General features: G+C 40.9%; 1 protein-coding gene across 2 annotated transcripts in view; it reads left to right on the plus strand.

The window, feature by feature from the left end:
• OTUD4 (OTU deubiquitinase 4) overlaps positions 1–19,918 on the plus strand; it is a 50,453-nt gene extending 30,535 nt beyond the window's left edge. For both annotated transcript variants that reach the window (XM_075860383.1, XM_075860384.1), the window contains 7 exons: positions 97–259; positions 626–746; positions 10,566–10,615; positions 13,883–14,012; positions 14,403–14,660; positions 14,782–14,822; positions 16,970–19,918. In XM_075860383.1, coding sequence (XP_075716498.1) covers positions 97–259; positions 626–746; positions 10,566–10,615; positions 13,883–14,012; positions 14,403–14,660; positions 14,782–14,822; positions 16,970–18,100 — 1,894 coding nt within the window. In that variant the 3' untranslated portion in view covers positions 18,101–19,918. The remainder of the gene's footprint in view (positions 1–96; positions 260–625; positions 747–10,565; positions 10,616–13,882; positions 14,013–14,402; positions 14,661–14,781; positions 14,823–16,969) is intronic.
• The last annotated feature ends 1,518 nt before the right edge of the window (positions 19,919–21,436 follow it).

Genomic DNA, 21,436 nt, shown 5'->3' on the forward strand with positions numbered 1-21,436 from the left:
TTAGCGGACATGCAATATAAAAGGGGTTGTCCAAATATTACGTGATTTGGGGGAAAAAATGTGATAAACATGACTTCTTTTGCCCTCTTTTTACAGAAAGCTTGAGCGGGAGCAAATTGAGGAATCCAATTATTTCAAACGAGAGAGTAGTCACTTTGGTTTAACTCCAGAGGAAAGAAGAGAGAAACAAGTGATCGAGGAATCCAAGTCTTTGTATGAAATGCAAAGCAGAGACACTGATGCGTTTCCAGCCCTCTCTGTAAGTTATTTGTGTGTTTTTAATGCATTCATCTTAATAAAATAAGCCAATACAAGAAGCTTTGTAATGAACCAAAAATCTACCAAGGCTCTAAATCACGGGGGAAACAAAGCCAAATGGCTTCCTATTGCTTGATAGGTTTGATGGATTTGATGTACATTACAAAGCCGATGGTTATAAAGTTACTATATGTGACAACTTTGTGCTGCTGAGCACAGGGGGTCTCGCGGTTTGGACCCTTACCAATCATTCATTGAAAGTATATTGACAACCCCTCTAATAACTGATAAAGTAATATGCATCTTCCTACAGTCAATATCTATTCTAAGCTACTTTTTATTTTATTTACATATATATAATATACAGGCTTCGACTGTTGATACTTCTATACAGAGTTCCGATATATTACCATTGAAAAAGATCCCAGCTCTGACTAATGGAAAAAGCATTAGGAGGCAGTCTGATGTAGAAGATCAAAAAAACAAAGGTTGGCTTACTATTCTTTATTTTTTTATGTTTACTATAAACCAGGCTACAATGCCCTCCCCCTCTAAGCCTTTCTACAATTATCTCTATCTGGACTAACTGGAACTTCACTAGAGAAGAAGCTTTTTGGACAAAGTGCTGATTTCACAGAGCCTGTCTAGCATTAAAGGGAACCTGTTGGGTTAAAAATGCAATCCAATTTGCAAGAAACACCAATTTACAGGGACCATCCCGGCAAATTACTGTCCAAGACGTGTCCTGGCAACTGCCATATTCACTTGTATCTGCTTCCTCAGATACAATTGAATATTATGGCAGAGCAGGAAACTATCTGTTCTCTGCCCTGCTAGTCACTCCTCCAGGAGCGGAATCCCCGGCCAGAGTGTGGGCTGGCCGGGGATTCCGGTCCAGGAGGAGTCCCTGACATTACTCCCCATATATGGACCGTGACGTCAGGGCCACCTCTAGGAGAGGAATCCCCAGCCAGAGCGTTGGCAACGCTATGGCTGAGAGTTCCACTCCTAGATGGAGCCCCAATGGAGCTTGGTGTGTAGCACCATCTACTAGGGGGGGTGAGTGTGTGTGTGGCACCATCTACTAAGGGGTGGTGGCGCCATCTACTAGGTGTGTATCTGTGGCACCATCTACTAGGGGTGTGTCTGTGGCACCATCTACTAGGGGTGTGTCTGTGGCACCATCTACTAAGGGTGTGTCTGTGGCACCCTCTACTAGGGGTGTGTCTGTGGCACCCTCTACTAGGGGTGTGTCTGTGGCACCCTCTACTAGGGGTGTGTCTGTGGCACCCTCTACTAGGGGTGTGTCTGTGGCACCCTCTACTAGGGGTGTGTCTGTGGCACCCTCTACTAGGGGTGTGTCTGTGGCACCCTCTACTAGGGGTGTGTCTGTGGCACCCTCTACTAGGGGTGTGTCTGTGGCACCCTCTACTAGGGGTGTGTCTGTGGCACCCTCTACTAGGGGTGTGTCTGTGGCACCCTCTACTAGGGGTGTGTCTGGCACCCTCTACTAGAGGGGTGTGTGTGTGGCACCATCTACGAGGGGGGTGTGTGTGTGGCACCATCTACGAGGGGGGTGTGTGTGTGTGTGGCACCATCTACGAGGGGGGTGTGTGTGGCACCATCTACTAGGTGGGGGGTGTGTGTGTCTGGCACCATCTACTAGGTGGGGGGTGTGTGTGTCTGGCACCCTCTACTAGGGGTGCGTCTGCCATCTAGGGGGGCAGTGTGTGTGGCACCATCTACTAGGGGGGGCGGTGTGTGTGGCACCATCTCCTAGGGGGGTGTAGCACCATTTACTGTTTTTTACGCTACCGGTAGTGGAAGCACATATTACCTAGCTTTAGTTATAAAGTGAGACATCATCTGCCTGTAAAGAAGCGGATAACCAGTGAGAGATACTGACCACCATAATAGTTGTCAGCCAAACTAATGAAGACATTTTTGTTCATTTATTTGCATGCAGAAATTCCCCGAAGAAAGCCATGCCCCATTAGCCACACCCACCAACTAAGCCACACCCTATGTGTCCCTGGGGAAAAAAAAATGTTGGCAACTATACTAACTTATAATTTATTCATTTATATCTCTGCTCATTCTGGGCTTAGTCCAGTGGGTGGTCCTACTGATTGATTGACAGCATTCCCTGTATGAGTGTTAATACAGTGATCGCTGTAAATCAGTAATTAGGACCGCTCACTGGACTTCTAAGCCCAGAATGAGCAGAGGTTTAAATTAATAGTAACACAATCTTGTGCTACAAAAAAAAAAATATATATATATATATATATATACTTCGCTCCTCTGCTGCCTGCAGATTCGTCTGCATTTTCAACGTCACAGGTTGCCTTTAAGGCATACAAGATGTTGGTACCTACGGCATAATTTGTAAAAGACACTGAAAATACTGCTGTAAATATTTAAGATCTAAAAATAAATATTAAAACACTCTAAGGTAAACCTGGAAGGTGACCGTTTTTCTTTGACCCCCCTTACCGCAAAATGACGAACATATACATCACCGGTGTACGGTTGCCACAGAAACTGTACTGCCCAGTGTGCAGGAGTTTCTCTCTACGTCATTTCGGGCAACTAGAGGGACACTAACAGGCAGTAATGTACTTTCATATAAATATGACATATATAAATATATGACAGTACATTATGTTTTAAAAGAAATAATACAAATAAAAGTCTAAAAAAAATATAAAGGCAAAAACGAAAATATTCTCTTGGCCCTCAGTCTTTAACCCCTTAAGGACACGGCCAATTTTTTTACATTTCCCCTCTTTGCATCCCGACGCTCATAACTCTTTTTTATTTTTTGTACGACGTAGTTGCATGAGACTTGGTTTTTGCGGGACGAGTTGTACTTTATGTAGGTACCATTTTTTGGTACAAATACATTATCGTTTAATTTCTATAAATTTTTATTTTGGCGAAAATGCAGAAAAAAAGCAGTTTCGCTGCAGTTTTAATATTTATTTTTTTTTACACCATAAACCGATCATCATAAATAATGTTATACATTTGTTGTACAGGTTGTTACGGTCGTGGCGATACCAAATATGTCTATATTTCATGTTTTGGGACTTATATTTTAAAAAGTTTATTTATTATAGAAAATGTGTGTTTCTGTGTATTTTTTTTTTTATACTTTTTATTTATTTATTTCTCATTATTTTTTTTTACATTCATCTAACTTTTTTTTTTAATCCCATAAAGGGATTTATCATTTTTATTTTGTAACTAATGTACTGGCATAGATCTATATGCCAGTACATTAGCCTGTGTACTGATTGTACACAGGCAGTTGTTAGGACATACCTCAGTATACCCTAACAACACGAAATATATGTTCAGACAGCCCTGGGGTCCTTCAATGGACCCTGTGCTGTCTGCCCATACAAGTTGTGGGCTTTGATCGCGTCACAGTTATTTTCTGTGACGCCATCAATGTGCAGTCCCCCCTCTTTGAACGCCGCGATCAGCTTTCATCGCGGCATTCAAGGGGTTAACGGCGGAGAGAAGATGTTTCTCTCCTCTCCGCTGTCAGAGCGGAGCCGTGGCTGTGTATTACAGCCGTTGCACCGCTATTGATCGCGCGCACAGACGGCTGTCACACAGGACGAGTATTCTCGTCCTAATGCGCGGAGTGCTCTCCGCTCAGGACGAGCATACTCGTCCTGTGTCGGCAACTAGTTAAAGAGACTCTGTCACCACATTATAAGTGCCCTATCTTGTACATGATGTGATCAGCGCTGTAATGTAGATTACAGCAGTTTTTTTATTTAGAAAAACGATCATTTTTGACGGAGTTATGACCTATATTAGGTCTATGCTAATGAGTTTCTCAATGGACAACTGGGCGTGTTTTACTATATGACAAAGTGGGTGTTGTGGAGAGAAGTGTATGACGCTGACCAATCAGCGTCATACACTTCTCTCCATTCATTTACTCTGCAGATAGCGATATACATATATCGCTATCTGCAGCCTCATACACGAACACTAACATTACTGCAGTGTCCTGATAATGAATATACATTACCTCCAGCCATTAGCTCATTAGCATAAAAAACACTGTTGTAATCTACATTACAGCGCCGATCACATTATGTACAAGATAGGCCACTTATAATGTGGTGACAGAGCCTCTTTAAGGTCAGCTTTTCCTCCTGGTCCAGCTATTGCACGCAGTGTAAATTGCATATCTATATGAGTCAGTAGGTGTTACTGCGTAGTGATATGTACTGATTATAGGCAATCTAGAAGCATAAAGGGGTTGTCCGATTTTTATTTGTTCTATTAATTTATTTATAGAATAGGAAATCATACAGATTTCTAATATACATGTTTTTAAAGGTCTGCTCACATGCCTTCCTTATATCTGTGCAGTTGTCTGTCAAAAAATAAATATATAAATGGTATAGCTCGCAGATTAGTCCATAGAAATACCCATAGGATAACTGAATGGACTAAAGATGGCAGCATTCATGTGACCCACATCATGTGACCCCTGGCATTCAGGTAACACTGTCCATGTATATAACAGGTGAATAATAGGTTATTGAGGAGCAGAAATTATAAAGACAACTGCACTGATATAATAAGGGTATGTGAGCAGAACTTTAAATACATGTATATTAGAAACCTGTATGATTTCCTATTCTACCAATAAGTAAAAAAATAAATAAAAACTGGAAAACCCCTTTTAACACCTTCCCGACATCCGCCGTATATATACAGCGCATGTTGGGTGGGAGCATATGGAGCGATATAAGCCCGCTCCATAGAATGAGCGTGTCGGCTGTATCTTGCAGCCGACAATGCAGGGTAATGAGCGGGATACCGCTTTTTTAACCCATTAAATGCTGCGGTCAAAAGCGACTGCAGCATTTAAATGACTAGAAAAAAGGCGAAGGCCCGCTGTAACATTGCAATGGCCACCGCGACGCAATCTCTTTACTTCTATGAAGCCCTGCCTCCGGCAGGGCCTCATAAGGGGCTCTCCGTATCACGATATACTGCAATACATAAGTATTCCAGTACATCATGAAAGAGCGATCGCTGGTTCAAGTCCTCTAGGGGACAAGTAAAAAAGTCAATATTTTTTTTTTAATTTTATTGAAAAAAAACTAAATTAAAAAAAAAAGAAAACCTTTTCCCATTTTCCCTCAAGCACAATGAAAAGAACTAAATTTCACATAATTGGTATAGACTCGTAAAAGTCTGAACTATTACAATATAATATTTAGTCCACACGGTGAACGCCGTAAAAAATTACCCCCACCACGAATGGTGGGGGTCCGAGCACAGAGACTCCTACCAACCGCTAAAACAAAGCAGCAAAAGCACTTGTGTGAGTGCTAAGCCGCTTCGTGTCTGTTCATCTTTTTCCGGAAATCAATGTAGCGGTGTACGGGCTCCATAGAATGTCTATAAGCTCGTACTCCGATACATCGGCTTTCCGGAAAAAGATGAACAGAAACTAAACGGCTGAGCGCTAACACGAGAGCTTCTGCCGCTTCGTTTTAGCGATTGGTGGGAGTCTCAGTGGTCCAAACCCCACCAATCAAAACTTCTGACCTGTCACGATGACATGTCAGAAGTTTGTCAAACGTTTAGTTACCCTTTTTAATACACCAGAATCACAGTTTTTTTGGTCACTTCATCTCCCACAACGAATGGAATAAAAAGTGATCAGAAAGTCTCATGTACCCCAAAATGGTACCAACAGAAACTACATCTCGCCCCACAAAAAATAAGCCCTCATACCAATCAATTGACAGAAAAATAAAGTTATGGCTGTCCGAATGTGTTATTAAAAATCTGTCTTTTCCTTGTAAAAGCAGTAAAACATAAAAAAACGATAAGAATTTTGTATTACCGTAATCGTATTGACCCGTGGAATAAAGTTAACGTGCTGTTTTTACCGCCCTAAAAACAAACCCCTCCCCCCAAAATATTGAGGAATCGCTGTTTTTTCTTTCCTATTGCCCCCCCCCCCCCACAAATATTTTTTCCCCAGTTTCCCACCACATCGTATGGTACAATAAATGGTTCCGTGAAAATCTACACCTTGGTTTCCGCAAATAACAAGCCCTCATACAGCAATATGGAGAGAAAAAAACGAAAGTGAAAATCTGAAAAATGGCTGCGGCGGGAAAGGGTTAATATTACATTATGCAGCAGGAAAACTGATGGAAAAGTCCAACTAAACAATGGATCCATAGTGAATAGTAAATATGACTATATCTAAACAAATCTGCTCTCTAGCACCATTAATAGAAAATAAAGAAAAACAAGTGCAGCGATCACTGGTCTCAGGTTGTTGAGTTTATAATGGCTTAACCCCTTAATGACCGGGCATGTTTGTACCTTAATGACCAAGCCAGATTTGTCAAATCTGGTATGTCTGACTTTATCAGAGAATAACTTTTGAATATCCAAGTAATTCTGACATTGTTTTTTCGTCACATGTTGTACTTTATTTTAGTGGTAAAAGTAGACTGATACGATTTGCGGAAATTAATTAAAAAATAGAAAAATGGAAGAAATTTTGTAAAAATTACCTTTTTTCCCTATTTTTAACTGCAATATGTCACATATGCACACACATACTGTACAATTTTTTTAATTAAATATATATTTCTATCTCTTTACCCTATTTTGGCAGCACTTTTGAAAAAATAAAATACATTTTCAGCAATTTAGAGGACTTACAAATTGAATAATAATTTTATAAATTTTGAAGTACATTTTGTTTTCCTGCACCAAGCCAGGTTTTCAGAGGCTCATAGGTCTCAGAGTGATGGAAACCCCCACAAATGACCCCATTTAGAAAACTAGACCCCTTAAGGTATTTACCTAAGGGTATAGTAAGTATTTTGACCCCACAGTTTTTTGCTAAATTTAATACATAGCAGGTGAAAAAAAAAATTACACTTTTTTTCATAAAAGTATCAGTTTGAAGACCAATTTCTTTGTAAAGCGAGCATGAGAATGAAGAAACACACCACAAAATCTATCACCCTGTTTTCAGAAATACCCACATTGTGGCCCTAATGCGTTGTTTGGACACACGGCAGGGAGCACCCGGAGGCTTTCAGGACTCATATTTTGCTTGAAAATGTTTTAGGCCCCACTGTACATTTGGAGAAGCTTTGAGCTGCCAGAACGATAGAAACTCCCCATAAACGACCCCATTTAGAAAACTAGACCCCTTAAGGTATTTATCTAGGGTTAGCATTTTGACCACACAGGTTTTTCGCTAAATATATTGGAATTAGTCTGTAAAAATTAAAATGTACTTTTTTTCTGAAACAACATAGAAATTTTTATTATTTACAAGGAATAACGAAGAAAATGCACCCCAACATTTGTAAAGCAATGTCTTCCGATTACGACAATACCCCATATGTGGTAATAAACTGCTGTTTGGACCCACAGCAGGGCTCAGAAGGGAAGGAGAGCCATTTGGATTTATGATTTTGCTGGAATGGTTTTCGGTGCCATGTCGCATTTGCAATGCACTGGAGAGACCAAAACAGTGGAAACCCACCAAAAGTGACCCCATTTTGGAAAAACCTTCAAGGAATTTTTCTAGGGGTATAGTGAGCATTTACACCCCACGGGTCTTTTGCAGAGTTTATTAGAATTAGGGCGTGAAAATTAATATCAACATTTTTCCCACTAAAATGTTGCATTTTCTCATTTTCACAAGGGATAAAGGAGGAAAAAACAACCATTTTTTATAAAGCAATTTCTCCCGACTACAGAAATACCCCACATGTGGTCAAAAGTTTTTTCATTCGAAATTAATTAACCCTTTCAGGACTGATCCATTTTTTGCTTTCATATTTTAGATTTTCACTCCCCGCTTTCCAAGAGCCATAACTTTTTTATTTTTCCATCAATAGAGCGGTGGGAGGGCTTATTTCTTGCGGGAGGAGCTGCAGTTTTTATTGGTACCATTTTTCTTTACATAAAAAGTGATTAAAAAGTTGTATTACATTTTTTTTTTTTAGAGCGAAGGTGACAAAAAAAAAAAAACAGCGATTTTGGCGGTTTCAATTATTACATTTTTTTAAGGTGTGCACTTTGCAAATTAAATAATGGTATATTGTAATAGTTCGGACTTTTACGGACGTAGCGATACCAATTTTGTTCATTTTTTTACATTACTTTAGAAGAATAATGCGAAAAGGTGTTTTGTTTTTTTAACTTTAAAAAAAATAATTCTCACTACTAATAACTATAATTCTTCTACACATTTTATTAATCAATCCGCTTAGGGGACTTGATCCAGCGATCATTGGATTACTGGTGCAATATACTGAAATACTAATGTATTGCAGTATATTGTTATTCTTACAGGCTTCTGTAACAGAGCGATCGCTGTACCTGTCCGTTAGTACTGAGGGGGCCTGCTGTAATACACAGCCGACACCCGCAGCTTATGGAGCGGGCTCAGCATGTGAGCCCGCTCCATACATCACCGCCGCACCATGACGGGCAATTAAGTCATAGTGCGCAAAGGGGTTAATGCGCAGCGGATGGTTCAAAGTGAAAGTTTCAATTTTCCACTGATACGCCATTTTAGTGCATAATATGTTGTGCCCAGTTTGTGCCACAGAAGACAAATACCTCATAAAACGTTAAGGGGGTTCTCTCGGGTATGGGGACGCCATATGTGTGGGCGCAAACTGCTGTTTGGGCATGCTGCAGACCTCGGGAGGGAACGCCATTTTGCTTTTGGAGCGCAGATTTTGCTTGGTAGTTTTTCTGTTTTGGGTTTCGCTGGTATTTCAGTTTATAATGTGGGGGTATATGTAATCTGTGCGGGGTACATCAGGGTATAATAAGAGGGTATAATAATGGGGTAAATAAATAATAATTCATAGATATGTGGCCGGTGTCGCACTGATAAATGGCGCCCGATCTTATCCACTTTTGGACACTCTGCACATTTTGCATCGCCATATTCTGAGAGACAGAACTTTATTTTTTCACCACCGGAGACGTGTGAGGGCTTATTTGTTGCGGGACAATCTGTCGTTTTCATTGGTACCATTTTGGGGTACATGCGATTTTTTTTTTTGATCACTTTTTTGATCACCGTTTTTTAGGTTTTCTTTTTGCGGCGCTCACCGTACGCTATAAATGACATTTTTACTTTATTCTGCGAGTTGGTACGGTCACGGCGATACCATATGTATATAGGTTTGGTCCTTTTTTTTTGCGTTTGCACAATAAAATGACTTATTTATAAAAAAATAATAATTCTGTGTCACCATATTCAGAGAGCCATAATGTTTTAATTTTTTAGTCAAAAAAGCGGTGTAAGGGCTTGTTTTTTTGCGGGACGGATAGAAGTTTTTATTGGTACTATTTTCGGGTACATGCGACTTTTTGATCACTTTTTAGTCTTTATTTAGGGAGCGGTGGTGACCAAAAAAATTGTGATTCTGTCGTAGTTTTTTATTGATTTTTTTTGGGGTGTTCATCGTGCGGGAAAAATAACATTATAGTTTTATAGTTGGGGTCGTTACGAACGCGGTGATACCACATATGTGTACTTTTTTTTAACGTGTTCTTTTTTTTTTCCTATAATAAAAGTCTTATTATAGGGAAAAAAGCATTGTGTTTATATCACTTATAACTTTTATCTTTACACTTTTTGAAAACATTTTTATTACTTTTTTTTACTTTTTTCACTTGTCCCACTAGGGGACACTTAGTCTTGCAGCTTTGATCGCTGCTAGAGTACATTACACTACACACGTAGTGTAATGTACTCTAACTGTCATTGTGACGTGACTGTCACACTGACAGGAAGCAGAGGAGGAACGGCCGGAGGCTGTTCCTCCGAGGCTTCTGTACATGGCAACCCGGAGGTCATTATCTGACCTCCGATTGCCGTGACAAGCATCGGTAGCCCCCACGATCACTTCGTGGGGGCTGCCGATGTGCTTCAAACCACTTAAATGCGGCGACGGCAATCCGTCGCCGCACTTAAGGGGTTAACTGGCGAAAGCAGCGGCGATGGTCCGCTGTCCGGCGAGACTGATGTCTCGGCTGTCTAGGACAGCTGTCAGCGCGGGTCTGTCACTCTGTGTTTACACAGAGTGACAGTTTGAAATGCGGACGAAAATGAACGTCATGGTGCGGGAACTAGCACCCGACCATGACGTTCATTTTCGTCCTTGGTCGTGAAAGGGTTAATAGCATCATTATATTGACATGTCTTACAGTATTAACATTTTTAAAAAATAAAAAAAATAATTGTTTTTTCCCTTTTTAAGCCTCCAAACTGGCACAGCCTCCAGAAGTGATTGAGCAGAAATTAAGTGAGGTAGGTGCAACATTCACAACACCATGTGGATCCCATTTATTTAAATATTTTATTCCTGCCAGTGAAGATATGCTGATCATGTGATTACCAGACAGTACTAAGTTTGTAAGAGTTACTCGGAAACCGCGCAAAAAACCATCCGAAATCTCATCCGAAAAAAAGGCTCGCGGTAAAAAAAAGCGTCGTGCTCTTTCTTCCCGCGTTTCTTCCTCTGACCTCCCTTTGACATCAATGGGAGGCAGAGAAAGCAGTTTTCACCTTATGTTTTTGAAGGAATTTTGAGGCCGATTTTTCTGCCTGCAAAAAACTCTGTGTGAACATATCTTTAGAGTGAAGGTATTTTATAGTGGCAAGGCTGTTTTACCAATCGGAGGAAGAAAGAAAGAATGGCGTAAAAATTTAATATACAATTATAATTCCCCATCCCTATATTATTTTGATTGTAGTAAACACGATTAATCGGTACTGTTAATTACCACTTAATAGAGGTGGAAGAGGAATGCTCATAATGATCCCCTTAAGGTTTTTCTTTGGCTTCCTGGGGAATATGGACGATTAATTTGATTAATTCGCCCCTAAGGGCTCTCACGTTTCTGTTTTTTAACAGAATCGTTGAATCGATTCTGTAGTGGCGCCGTCGTGCCAAGTTGCAAGGGGAAGCTCCGCCCTGCCGCCTTGTCACTGCCTGATCTGCCCATCCTGTCTCTGCTTCCCCATGTTCTGTACTGAACAAAATGATACAGTACGGAACAGCAGTTCCGTGGGGAAGCAGAGATTCCTAGTATATATCCACACCGCCCTATTGTAGACGGCACACCTTTTGCATATCTCACCGCCCCTCCATTGTAGATCGCAACCCCCCCCCCCCTTCCTTGTTGATTGCGCCGCTGTGGCTCCCACTAGGAGCTGAATCCCCGGCCAAAGTGTCGGCAATCTCTGGCCGGGGATTCAGCTCCTAGTGGCAGCTACAGCGATGCGATCTACAAGGGAGGGGGGTTGCGATCTACAAGGGAGGGGGTGCAGCAATCTACTAGGGGGGTGCTATCTACATGGGCACTGTGGCTCTATATTGGGGGGGGGTGGCACTATATGTGGGCACTGTGGCACTATATGTGGGCACTGGCACTATATGTGGGCACTATCTACAGGGCCACTGTGGCACTATATGTGGGCACTACCTACATGGGCAGTGTGGCACTATGTGGGCACTATCTACATGGGCACTGTGGCACTATGTGGGCACTGTGGCACTATCTACAGGGACATTGCAGCACTATCTACATGGGCACTGTGGTGTTTTCAGGGGATTGGGACAAAAAACTCTGACAAATGAAATTCATATATTTTTTTTTTTAATGGCCGTGAAAAACGGACAGACGGACTGGAAATGGATGAGAATTTGGGGACACTGATGCAAAATGGACACACAGATTGTTTTTCACGGTCGTGTGAATCCAGCCTTAATGTAATTTATTTAAAACCCCATGGTGGGGCCGGTACTGCACAAGGTCCTGCTCAGACCGCAGACACTACAATGTAATCTCTCCCCAGAGTGCCCGCACGGTGCCATCTGCCTGGCACTGCTGCAATTTACACTGCTCTCACCTGCAATGTCTGAGACCGGCTGAGTGGGTGACGGGCAGAGGGGGATGTTAGTGCACACAGTGCCTCATTGATTATAGATTCTGTTAACCTGTTCCCTGCCAGGGCACACAGAAGTTATAATCAATTAGATAAACATTTTTCCAATTGTATTTATGATTTTAAAAAAAAGTATTTGCAGAGGTTAAAAGTTGTGAAGTTACGTCCAATAATTATAGCAATATATTAAGTTATTTATATAAAGAAAATGTGTTAAATTATCTCTTGGTATTACTGTTAAATAAACAGGAAAACAATAAGAAACTCGAGATTCAAATTGAAAATCGCCTGAAGTATTGAAAAAAAAAATTTAGATTTTTATTTATATATAGCAGTTGCCTAGGGGATAGACTCGCCACTTTGACGCCCAGTGGTAAAAAAAAAAGCTAGAGCTACACAGTGACTTTGGCCGCAACACAGGTAGCACTGCCAAAGATCACTGTGTGGTGCCTGCATGGCAGTAATAAAAGCGAATGTGGCCACGTTGAGACCTGCAAGCTTGATGAATTACTCTGTACCCCTAGCCTTAAACTACACATACCGGCTGCTGTACCATCGTTTAGATCTTAAAGGCATGGTGTTGCCCTAAAAACATGTTTTTTTTTTAAAAATTAAACATTTAGTGTGTGGGTGATTAAACATTGTTCAAATTTTTTTTTTTTTTTTGCACGAGTCCAGGAAATATTATAAATTATTTCTAATTTATAATACTACCCATTTTTGGTCACTAGATGGAGCTGTTCCCAATGTTGCAGCATTGCAACATTGGGTTAAAAGCCCTCGCTCTAGTGAGCTCTCAGCATCCCCCCCTCCTTTATCCTGGCTAGTGCCGGGATAAACGAGGGGTTTGAAAGGTTTAACCTCCTACACTGTGTGTCGCCATTTTTTGAGGTAACCCACAGTGTAGTAGGTTTACATACAGTAGTAAACACACACAAACACTAACATACATTGAAATGTCTTACCTGCTCCTGCCGCCGCGGCTCCCTCCGGCCCGTCCGCTCCCTTTGCTGCCGCTGTTCCATGTGCACAAGTCCGGAAGCCGCGACCGGAAGTAGTAATATTACAGTCCGGCCGCGACTTCCGGTCCACAGGAAAATGGCGCCGGACGGCGCCAATTTCGAATAGGACTGTGTGGGAGCGGCGCATGCGCAGTTCCCACACAGACGCCGTACACGGACGTGAATGGGACGGGAGCCGTTCACAGTCCCTATGGGACTGTGGCTGCCGTACTCCATGTCTGTGTGTGTCGTTAATCGACACACACAGAAATGGAACAAAAAATGGCAGCCCCCATAGGGAAGAAAAAGTGTAAAAATAAGAAACAGTAAAACACAAACACACAAATGAATATAAACGTTTTTATTACAGCACTAACATCTTTAACATATAAAAAAATTATTTGCCATGACACTGTTCCTTTAAAGACACAAGAATGTTTATTCTAAAGGGATGCTAGGTGAAAATTGTCAATGAAAGCCTTTTTAATATTAAGAAGTATGAGGATTTGCAGGAAAGTAAGTGATGCCAGTGTCCATCGGTTTTACAAAAATCCTAGCGCATAAGAGGGGTTTATGTATATGTGGAACATAAAATGTTTGCTTATTGCTGATCTTTAATTGGCAGGAAATAACAAAGCCACTTGCTACCTCTGAATCTGTTATTTTACATGATGTCACAGTTCTTCCAACCCCTGCTGAGCAGCAGACACCCACCGCAGTGCCTTCTGTACCCGCCGTGGTCTTGCCTTGGTCAGGTTAGTCTCCTGTCTGAGTTTCCTAGTCCGTAAGTACATTGCATAGAAGGCAGCAACACATTAATAGGCATTCTTTACTGAACTATGAAGAGAGATATGACTTATTAGAATTGACAGAAATGTGGCAAACATTCTGCAGTGTGTGTGCGTGCGTGCGTGCGTGCGTGCGGGTGTGTTTGTGTGTCATAGATAGATAGATGGATGGATATGACAAATTTTCTGGGGAAGATGACAAACCACAGTCCAGTAGAGTAGTTGCTGCAAACACATGGCAAGTAAGTTAGTTTCATGATGTTCTATCTGTTTATTTTTCAAAGAACTTGATATTACATGTTCATAAAAATCCAGAGTTCCATAGTGGCTGATGCATCGGCATTATTTTTTTTTCAGGGATTTCAGCGGATATACCCACTTCACCTACAGCTGGATCTGACCCTTCTTTATTACAACCTCAGGTGACGTCAGCCCAGTTCTCACCACTTCCAGTTTCAATTCCAGCAGTTAACCAGCCTTTACTGCCTATGCCACAGTCACTGAGTACTTACCAGGACCCTCTGTATCCTGGTTTTCCTGTAAATGAAAAAGGAGAGCGAGCTACTGCCCCTCCCCCCTACTCTCTCTGTAAGAATGGAGATGACCTACCTGCCGGTAAGTCCGACTGATGTGAACTCTTGTCATTCAGTTGTTTTAAAATAAATATATGCTGTTTTTCAAAACAAATGTTTGGAAGTCTTATACATTTCTTTTCTCTCCCCCCCCCCCCTCCCAGATAAAAGCATCCTTCATTTCTTTTACAACCTCGGCATAAAGGTTAGTGTTCTGTCATGTTGCGGGACTTTGATTTTACAGATGCTTGACTATCCTGTCCATTGTAAATATATTGTTTTGTTTGTAACTTAAGGCAGAATAATGTGTTGCAACGAACACTCTTTATCTTAGTTTGCATAAAAATTATATTCTTCATTGCCGATCTTGGGGAACCTGAGGGGAGTAGTGGGGGTGATAGTTTACACAGTGTAGGCATAACGGTATCAGCCATACATAATCGGTAAAAAAAAAAATGTGTGTGTATATATATATATATATGTATACAGCAGTGTTGAAAAAATAGCAGTGAGTTTAAAAAAAAGAAAAGAAAATAAGGCGCAAAATCGTTATTATAATTTTTATTTGCTAAAATGCAAATGCAGTGGAAATACTACACATTCAATTCCAAATCAAAACAATAACAACATGTATCCAGTTTGTGTTAATCCTTTACAGAAAGTAAAGAAAAAGGTATAGTAGGCTGTTCAAAAAATGAGCAGTGACCGCATTATTCTTTAAAAACGCAAAAATGTCATGTATAAACTGAAAAAATGTTTCAGATTTCACGTTACTGATCTAATATTTAGTGGCATAACCATTGTGTCTGAGAAGTGCTTGACATCTGTGTTGCATGGAGTCAACCAATTTCTGGCACCTCTGAACAGGTATTCCAGGCTAGGAAGATTGGACTACTTTCCACAGTTCTGGACTACAAACCACATTTTTTATGTCACCCCACAAGTTCTCTATGGGATTGAGGTCAGGGGATTGGGCTGGCCACTCCATCACCTCAATCCTGTTTGTCTGTAACCAAGATGGTGTTTGCTTACTGGTGTGCTGTGGGTCATTGGCGTGTTGAAACACCCATTTCAAGAGCATTTCTTCTTCGTCATCAGGCAGCATGATCTCCAAGTATTTTGATGTATTCAAACTGATCCACGATCCCTTGTATGCGATAAATAGGCCGAACACCTAGTGTGAGAAACATCCCCATATGGTGATTTTTGCAGCACCATGCTTTACTGTCTTCACAGTGTACTGTGGCTTGAATTCAGTGCTCTGGGGTTGTCTGACATACTGTCTGCGGCCACATTACCCAAAAAGAACCATTTTGCTTTCATCAGTCCACAAAATGTTGCGCCATTTCTCTTTGGGCCAGTCAATGTGTTCCTTGGCAAATTTTAACCTATTCAGTGCATTTTTTTTCAACAACGGGACTTTGTGGGGAGCTCTTGCTGGTAAGTTGGCTTCACTTAATGGTCTTCTGATTGTAGCAGTCCTCACTGGTTAACTTCACATCTTCTTTGATCTTTCTGGAGGTGATCGTTGGCCGAGCATTTGCCATTTTAGCTATTCCTCGATCCATTTGAACAGTAATTCCCCGTTTCCTTCCACAGCTCTCAGGTTTTGGTTGCCACTTCAAGGCATTTGAGAACATTTTAGCTGCGCAGCCTATGGTTTGCTGCACTTCTCTATATATTTTTCCCTCTCCAATTAACTTTTTAATCAAAGTACGTTTTTCATCAGAACAATATCTGGAACTACTATTTTCCCCAGTATTTCACAAGGAAATGCACTATAACCAACTTTTGAAACATTTGCCACCCTCCTACCTTAAATAAGGGCCAAAATTGACACCTGTTATTCCACATAAGGAATGACTTCACCAATTTAATTCCTCCCTGCTATTATTTTGAACAAGCCCCTTTCAACTAATGATTCAATTACTCAGAATGAGCGGCACATATGTCCTAATTGTCGGCTCTGGTTTTTTTCTACTACACTTCGGGCCTGTTCACATCAGTGTTGCCCTACTGTTGAGTGGTTCCGTCGGAGGTTTGCGTCTGGTTAGCCCCTCAACGGAAATGCAAACAGAAACCTTGGCTTCCGCTTGCATCACCATTGATCTCAATGGTGACGGAAATGTTGCTAAATGTTTCCGTTTGTCACCTTTGTGACAGGGTTCCGCTATTTTGACGGAATCCATAGCGCAGTCGACTATAGATATCTATATCCTGTGATTTAACAGACGTTTTTATTCCCTTTTTAGTTCATTTTGTTTTTAGGATTATAATGGTTTGATTTGTTTAGAATTGCACCACGATAAATAGACTAGATCTTAATTTTGTCTCTTGACTTATTTTTCGCAGGCTTATACATGTCCAATGTGGCCCCCACACTTATACCTGCACCCTCTTCATCAAGCCTATTTAAATACTTGCAGGATGTATCCAAATATTCATGTTTACCCACAAAACCATTGGGTACCAGAAGCTGCGGTAAACCAAAGTGAAGTTGATCCTTCAGTTTTTGCTCATCAGAGTGTGGAGAGGAATGAGAACCAGAGTGAACACCCTGCAAATGTATGTCCCACAGTGGTTCAAACCCTACCTGTCCAAATCCCCATCATTGCTGAGGAAATGTCGCAACCTCATTCATCAGAAGAAATGTGCCAACTCCATGCACAGGGTAGTGGATTTGAAGACCTGCAATCAAACAAGACAATGTTCCCACAACCTTCTTTTGGGCAGGGTTCCTATATGGGACCGCTTCCCATAGCTTCTCCATTTTTCCCACATGTTTGGTATGGATATCCATATCAAGGTTTTATTGAAAACCCAATGGTACGGCATAATATCTTCATTAACCCTCAGGATACAAGTTTGTCTGAAAACATTTCAACAGGGACTGTCTTAGAAAATAATACAGTTCAAGCAGCAATAAATCAATCCCATCATTTTCTCAATGAACCAGTTAGGCCTCTGTTGCCTGCTGCTGCTATTGCCAGAGAGCCTGGGTTGAATACCACAGTGGACATTGGCGAACCACTGATATTGTCAGATATCGCCAGAATGGAGCAGCGGAAGATTCCAGCTAAACTGACTGATGATCAAGTGTCTCCATTGGTTTTAACTAAAATACCAGAAGGCAAAAAATTAATAGAGCAGGAAGTAGGTTCAGTACCAGTAGCCCCAACACAGATCATTCCACCTGATGGGAGGCCACTGAGAGCAAAGGAAGAGAGCTCCGAGGATGAGCGGGAGGTATCGAACATGCTAAATAGTGGAAGATCAAAAAACTTTTACAATCAGTCATATGGTAGTAGGAGGCCTCGAAATGACAGATATTATCAAAACAACAGGGGAGGCTACCAGTATAATAGAACTGATGAGGGCTGGAGGGGACAAAGAGGCAGAGAAGATGGTTCCTACCGAAATATCAGAGGCAGGCCAAATCGAAGACGGCAATTTGGAGATGCTTATAAACCGCAACATGAATAGAGGTTCCTGGCTGATCTCCGTTAAGAATGTTTGTATGTTTTCTTTATATTTATTTGGACAATATGTACTCAAGAAAATAAAGCGAATCATATATTCTTTAAAGTTCAGGTAATGGTTGAGAAATGGGGGGAGGGGCAAAGGCCCATGTTTTTGTTTTGTCTTCCTAGCTATATTTCTACCACTTGGGTTTCCTACTATTATTGTTCTTGTAAAATAGACTGATAGTGGGTATAGATTAAAATAAAGTGACTGTGTGGTACTCATGTGTTTATGCAGACCTTTTATCCCCAGAACCATTCAATGTGGTAAGAAGAGGACAGATTGTACAGCCCGATCTCCAGTTTCTCAGCACTTAGTAGAATTGCAGTGATATATCAGATTGTTACGCTATATGGAGTTGGCTGTATGTTTGAATGCCTTATTGTTCTTTAAGACTACCGATCCATTTTTGATGGCTGTTGCTTCTGATTGTGCTTCCATTCCAAAGGCCTTTCATCTTAAAAAAAAAATCTCCTATACAGAGGAGAAACCTGAATGTTGTTACTTCTGGTGACGTGTTGTAAATAGCAATCTGTTGAACCGCTTCACTGTTTTGAGGGGGCAAAAAGCGTTGCATGTCTATGCGGCAATTAAAAGAAATTAACAGTATTTGTTGTGTAACTTCCAAGTCATCATGGGAATGTTGAGTATTTTTTTTCACAGCCCCTCTGTCTCATGGTAATTTCTAGTACCATTATTTAGCAGTTCATTGTTTAATCTTGGGAAGTTTATAGGATATCATGCCATTTGTGATGGCGAGACATGCACCAGAGGCCATAGTGAATTAGATTGAGGGTGTAACATTGGACTATATAGCTGCTAGCAATAACCTAAGGCTACAGGATAAAGAATTGGGGGCTTGTGTTCAGACAGAACTTGTGAAAGCAAAGATATATGCTCTATTTTGCACTGACATATCGAAAAGACGTGTAAGCACATTGAGTATTTTATTTTAAATCTCTCTATAAAACTAGGGCCCCATGCACACGAACGTGCTTTTGCGGCCGCAATTCCCCCGATGATCCATGGGAGAATTGCGGCCCCATTCATTCCTATGGGCCCATGCACACGACCGTGGTTTCCACTGTCCGTGCATGGCCTAAGAGCCTGGAACGCAGAAAGAACGTGTCTTATTACGGCCGTATTCTGCGGTCCAGGCTCATAGGAAATAATGGCCGCGGCCTTGTGCACGGCCCGCGATTTTTGGGAGTCACTCCGCAGCCGGCCGACCCGAACATCACGGCCGTGCACAGGGCTACGGTCGTGTGCATGAGGCCTAAGACGTTCTTTTCACTTTGTTATAGATTCTTTTTTTTTTAAATATTCATTGTTTAATAAAAACGTTTGTTTTTGTCATGCTGAAATAATTAATGTCCTCATTTATTACCCTTCTTTTATATAGAGGTTTTTTTTTGCGTTTTTTTTAAAAGCTTGAGGTGGACTTGAACGGTTTCTTGCAAATAAAATGTACTTGATGCCTCTTGTTTCCAGGGACAGTTTCTCAGAAGCATACTGTATGCCATTGTTCTTTATATCTTTTGTGTGTGGTGTGCTATTGAAACAGCTTTTGCTGTTATGTTTACATGTTAAGTTTGTTGGTTTTTATTTACTACATAAATCCAGATTAAAGGATTAAGTGCTACTGACGCCTTGGTATGTAGAACTTTATTTCTTATGTATTTATATTATCTAAAAAAAAAAATTGTTTATATGTTTGACTTGATTTATATTTAGTAAAAAATATTTCCTAACAAATAAATAAAATATGAACTGAACTTACTTTGAATATGCATGGCTAATTTATCTTCATAAATGACAATCTAAAAAAATCAGCATTGTATGTGTTAAGGATAAAGGTATGTAACTTCATCCAGCTGGGCATATTAACAAACTATGGCAATATCTTTTTTTAAAAAAAAAAAATAATAATAATTGCTAACTTTTTAGTTGTATTATACAAATGGGTACAGGTGCCTATTTTTCAAAAAATGTTGAACGGAATAACAAGGGCATCATTAAAAATTATTGAGGGAAAGACAATATTGGAAATGGTACCTTGGAACTAGCTTTATGCGAATGTTTAAAGCACTACATGTCTGGGATAAACCTAAAGTAGGACAAAGAAAGATGAGTCAAAACACAGTCAAGAAAATATAAAAGAAAGAGAAAAAAAAAAACAAAGGCTATGTTCACACTGAGTTTTTTGACGCGGAAACCGCGTCGCAAAACTCGGCAAAAACAGCCCGAAAACGCCTCCCATTGATTTCAATGGGAGGCGTCGGCGTCTTTTTCCCGCGAGCAGTAAAACTGCCTCGCAGGAAAAAGAAGCGACATGCCCTATCTTCGGGCGTTTACGCCTCTGACCTCCCATTGACTTCAATGGGAGGCAGAGAAAGCGTATTTCACGGTGTTTTATGCCCGCGGCGCTCAATGGCCGCGGGCGAAAAACGGCATGCAGGGAGAGGAAAATCTGCCTCAAAGTTCCAAACGGAATTTTGAGGCAGATATTCCTCCTACAAAATACTCCGTGTGAACATAGCCTTAAAGGGCAGATTTTGTTTCTATATCCTTTTTTCTTTAAGCTGAAAGGGTGAGGAGGGTGGCATGATGAGAATAGTGTTTATAAGGGGTGCGTCAGAGAATGTCAACCATGTATCTTTATCTATCGTCAAGTTCTCTGTTCTTGGTTGATATACCTTTTTAGAATACCAAAGACCAATCGGGATCCCAATATATTTTGTAGAGACCAAATGGCTGGAAAGAGTAGTAGGCAGAGTAGGTGGCCAGCATGAGTGCCATTAAGGGGGAAGAGGCAATTTATTGATTAAATAAAAGAAAAAAAAACACTGTGTACAATTGCAAAGAATTTTAAATCGCAGTGTCCAAGCAGTTAATAATGTTATAAATCAAGCACAGTAGAAGGAAGTCGGCACCACTCTCAATCCTCACAGCATGGAACAGGCATATAGATGCAAGTGGAATCAGGGTTTTTCTCATTTAAGCAAAATTCGGGCGGTGCTCAGCATAAAAACAGACGGTCTTGTAGCATTCAGAAGAAGCGCGATCTCCAGCGCGAAACAGGCTGTAACCTACAACTAGCTGTCCTCCCTGTAATGCTTTTACCCTCGCCAAGGTGACACAATAAAGTTAAGAAGATTTGCAAACGGGCGAGTGCCGCATTTTCATTTCTTTCATCTATATTTAATAATGTTATAGGTTTCAGGATACAATGAGCCTTTACCTTCAATGCAAGTAAATGAATAATTGTTGATGCTGAACTTCAGGGACCAATGTGGT

This window comes from Rhinoderma darwinii, chromosome 1, assembly GCF_050947455.1.
Source record: "Rhinoderma darwinii isolate aRhiDar2 chromosome 1, aRhiDar2.hap1, whole genome shotgun sequence".
Taxonomy (NCBI): domain Eukaryota; kingdom Metazoa; phylum Chordata; class Amphibia; order Anura; family Rhinodermatidae; genus Rhinoderma; species Rhinoderma darwinii.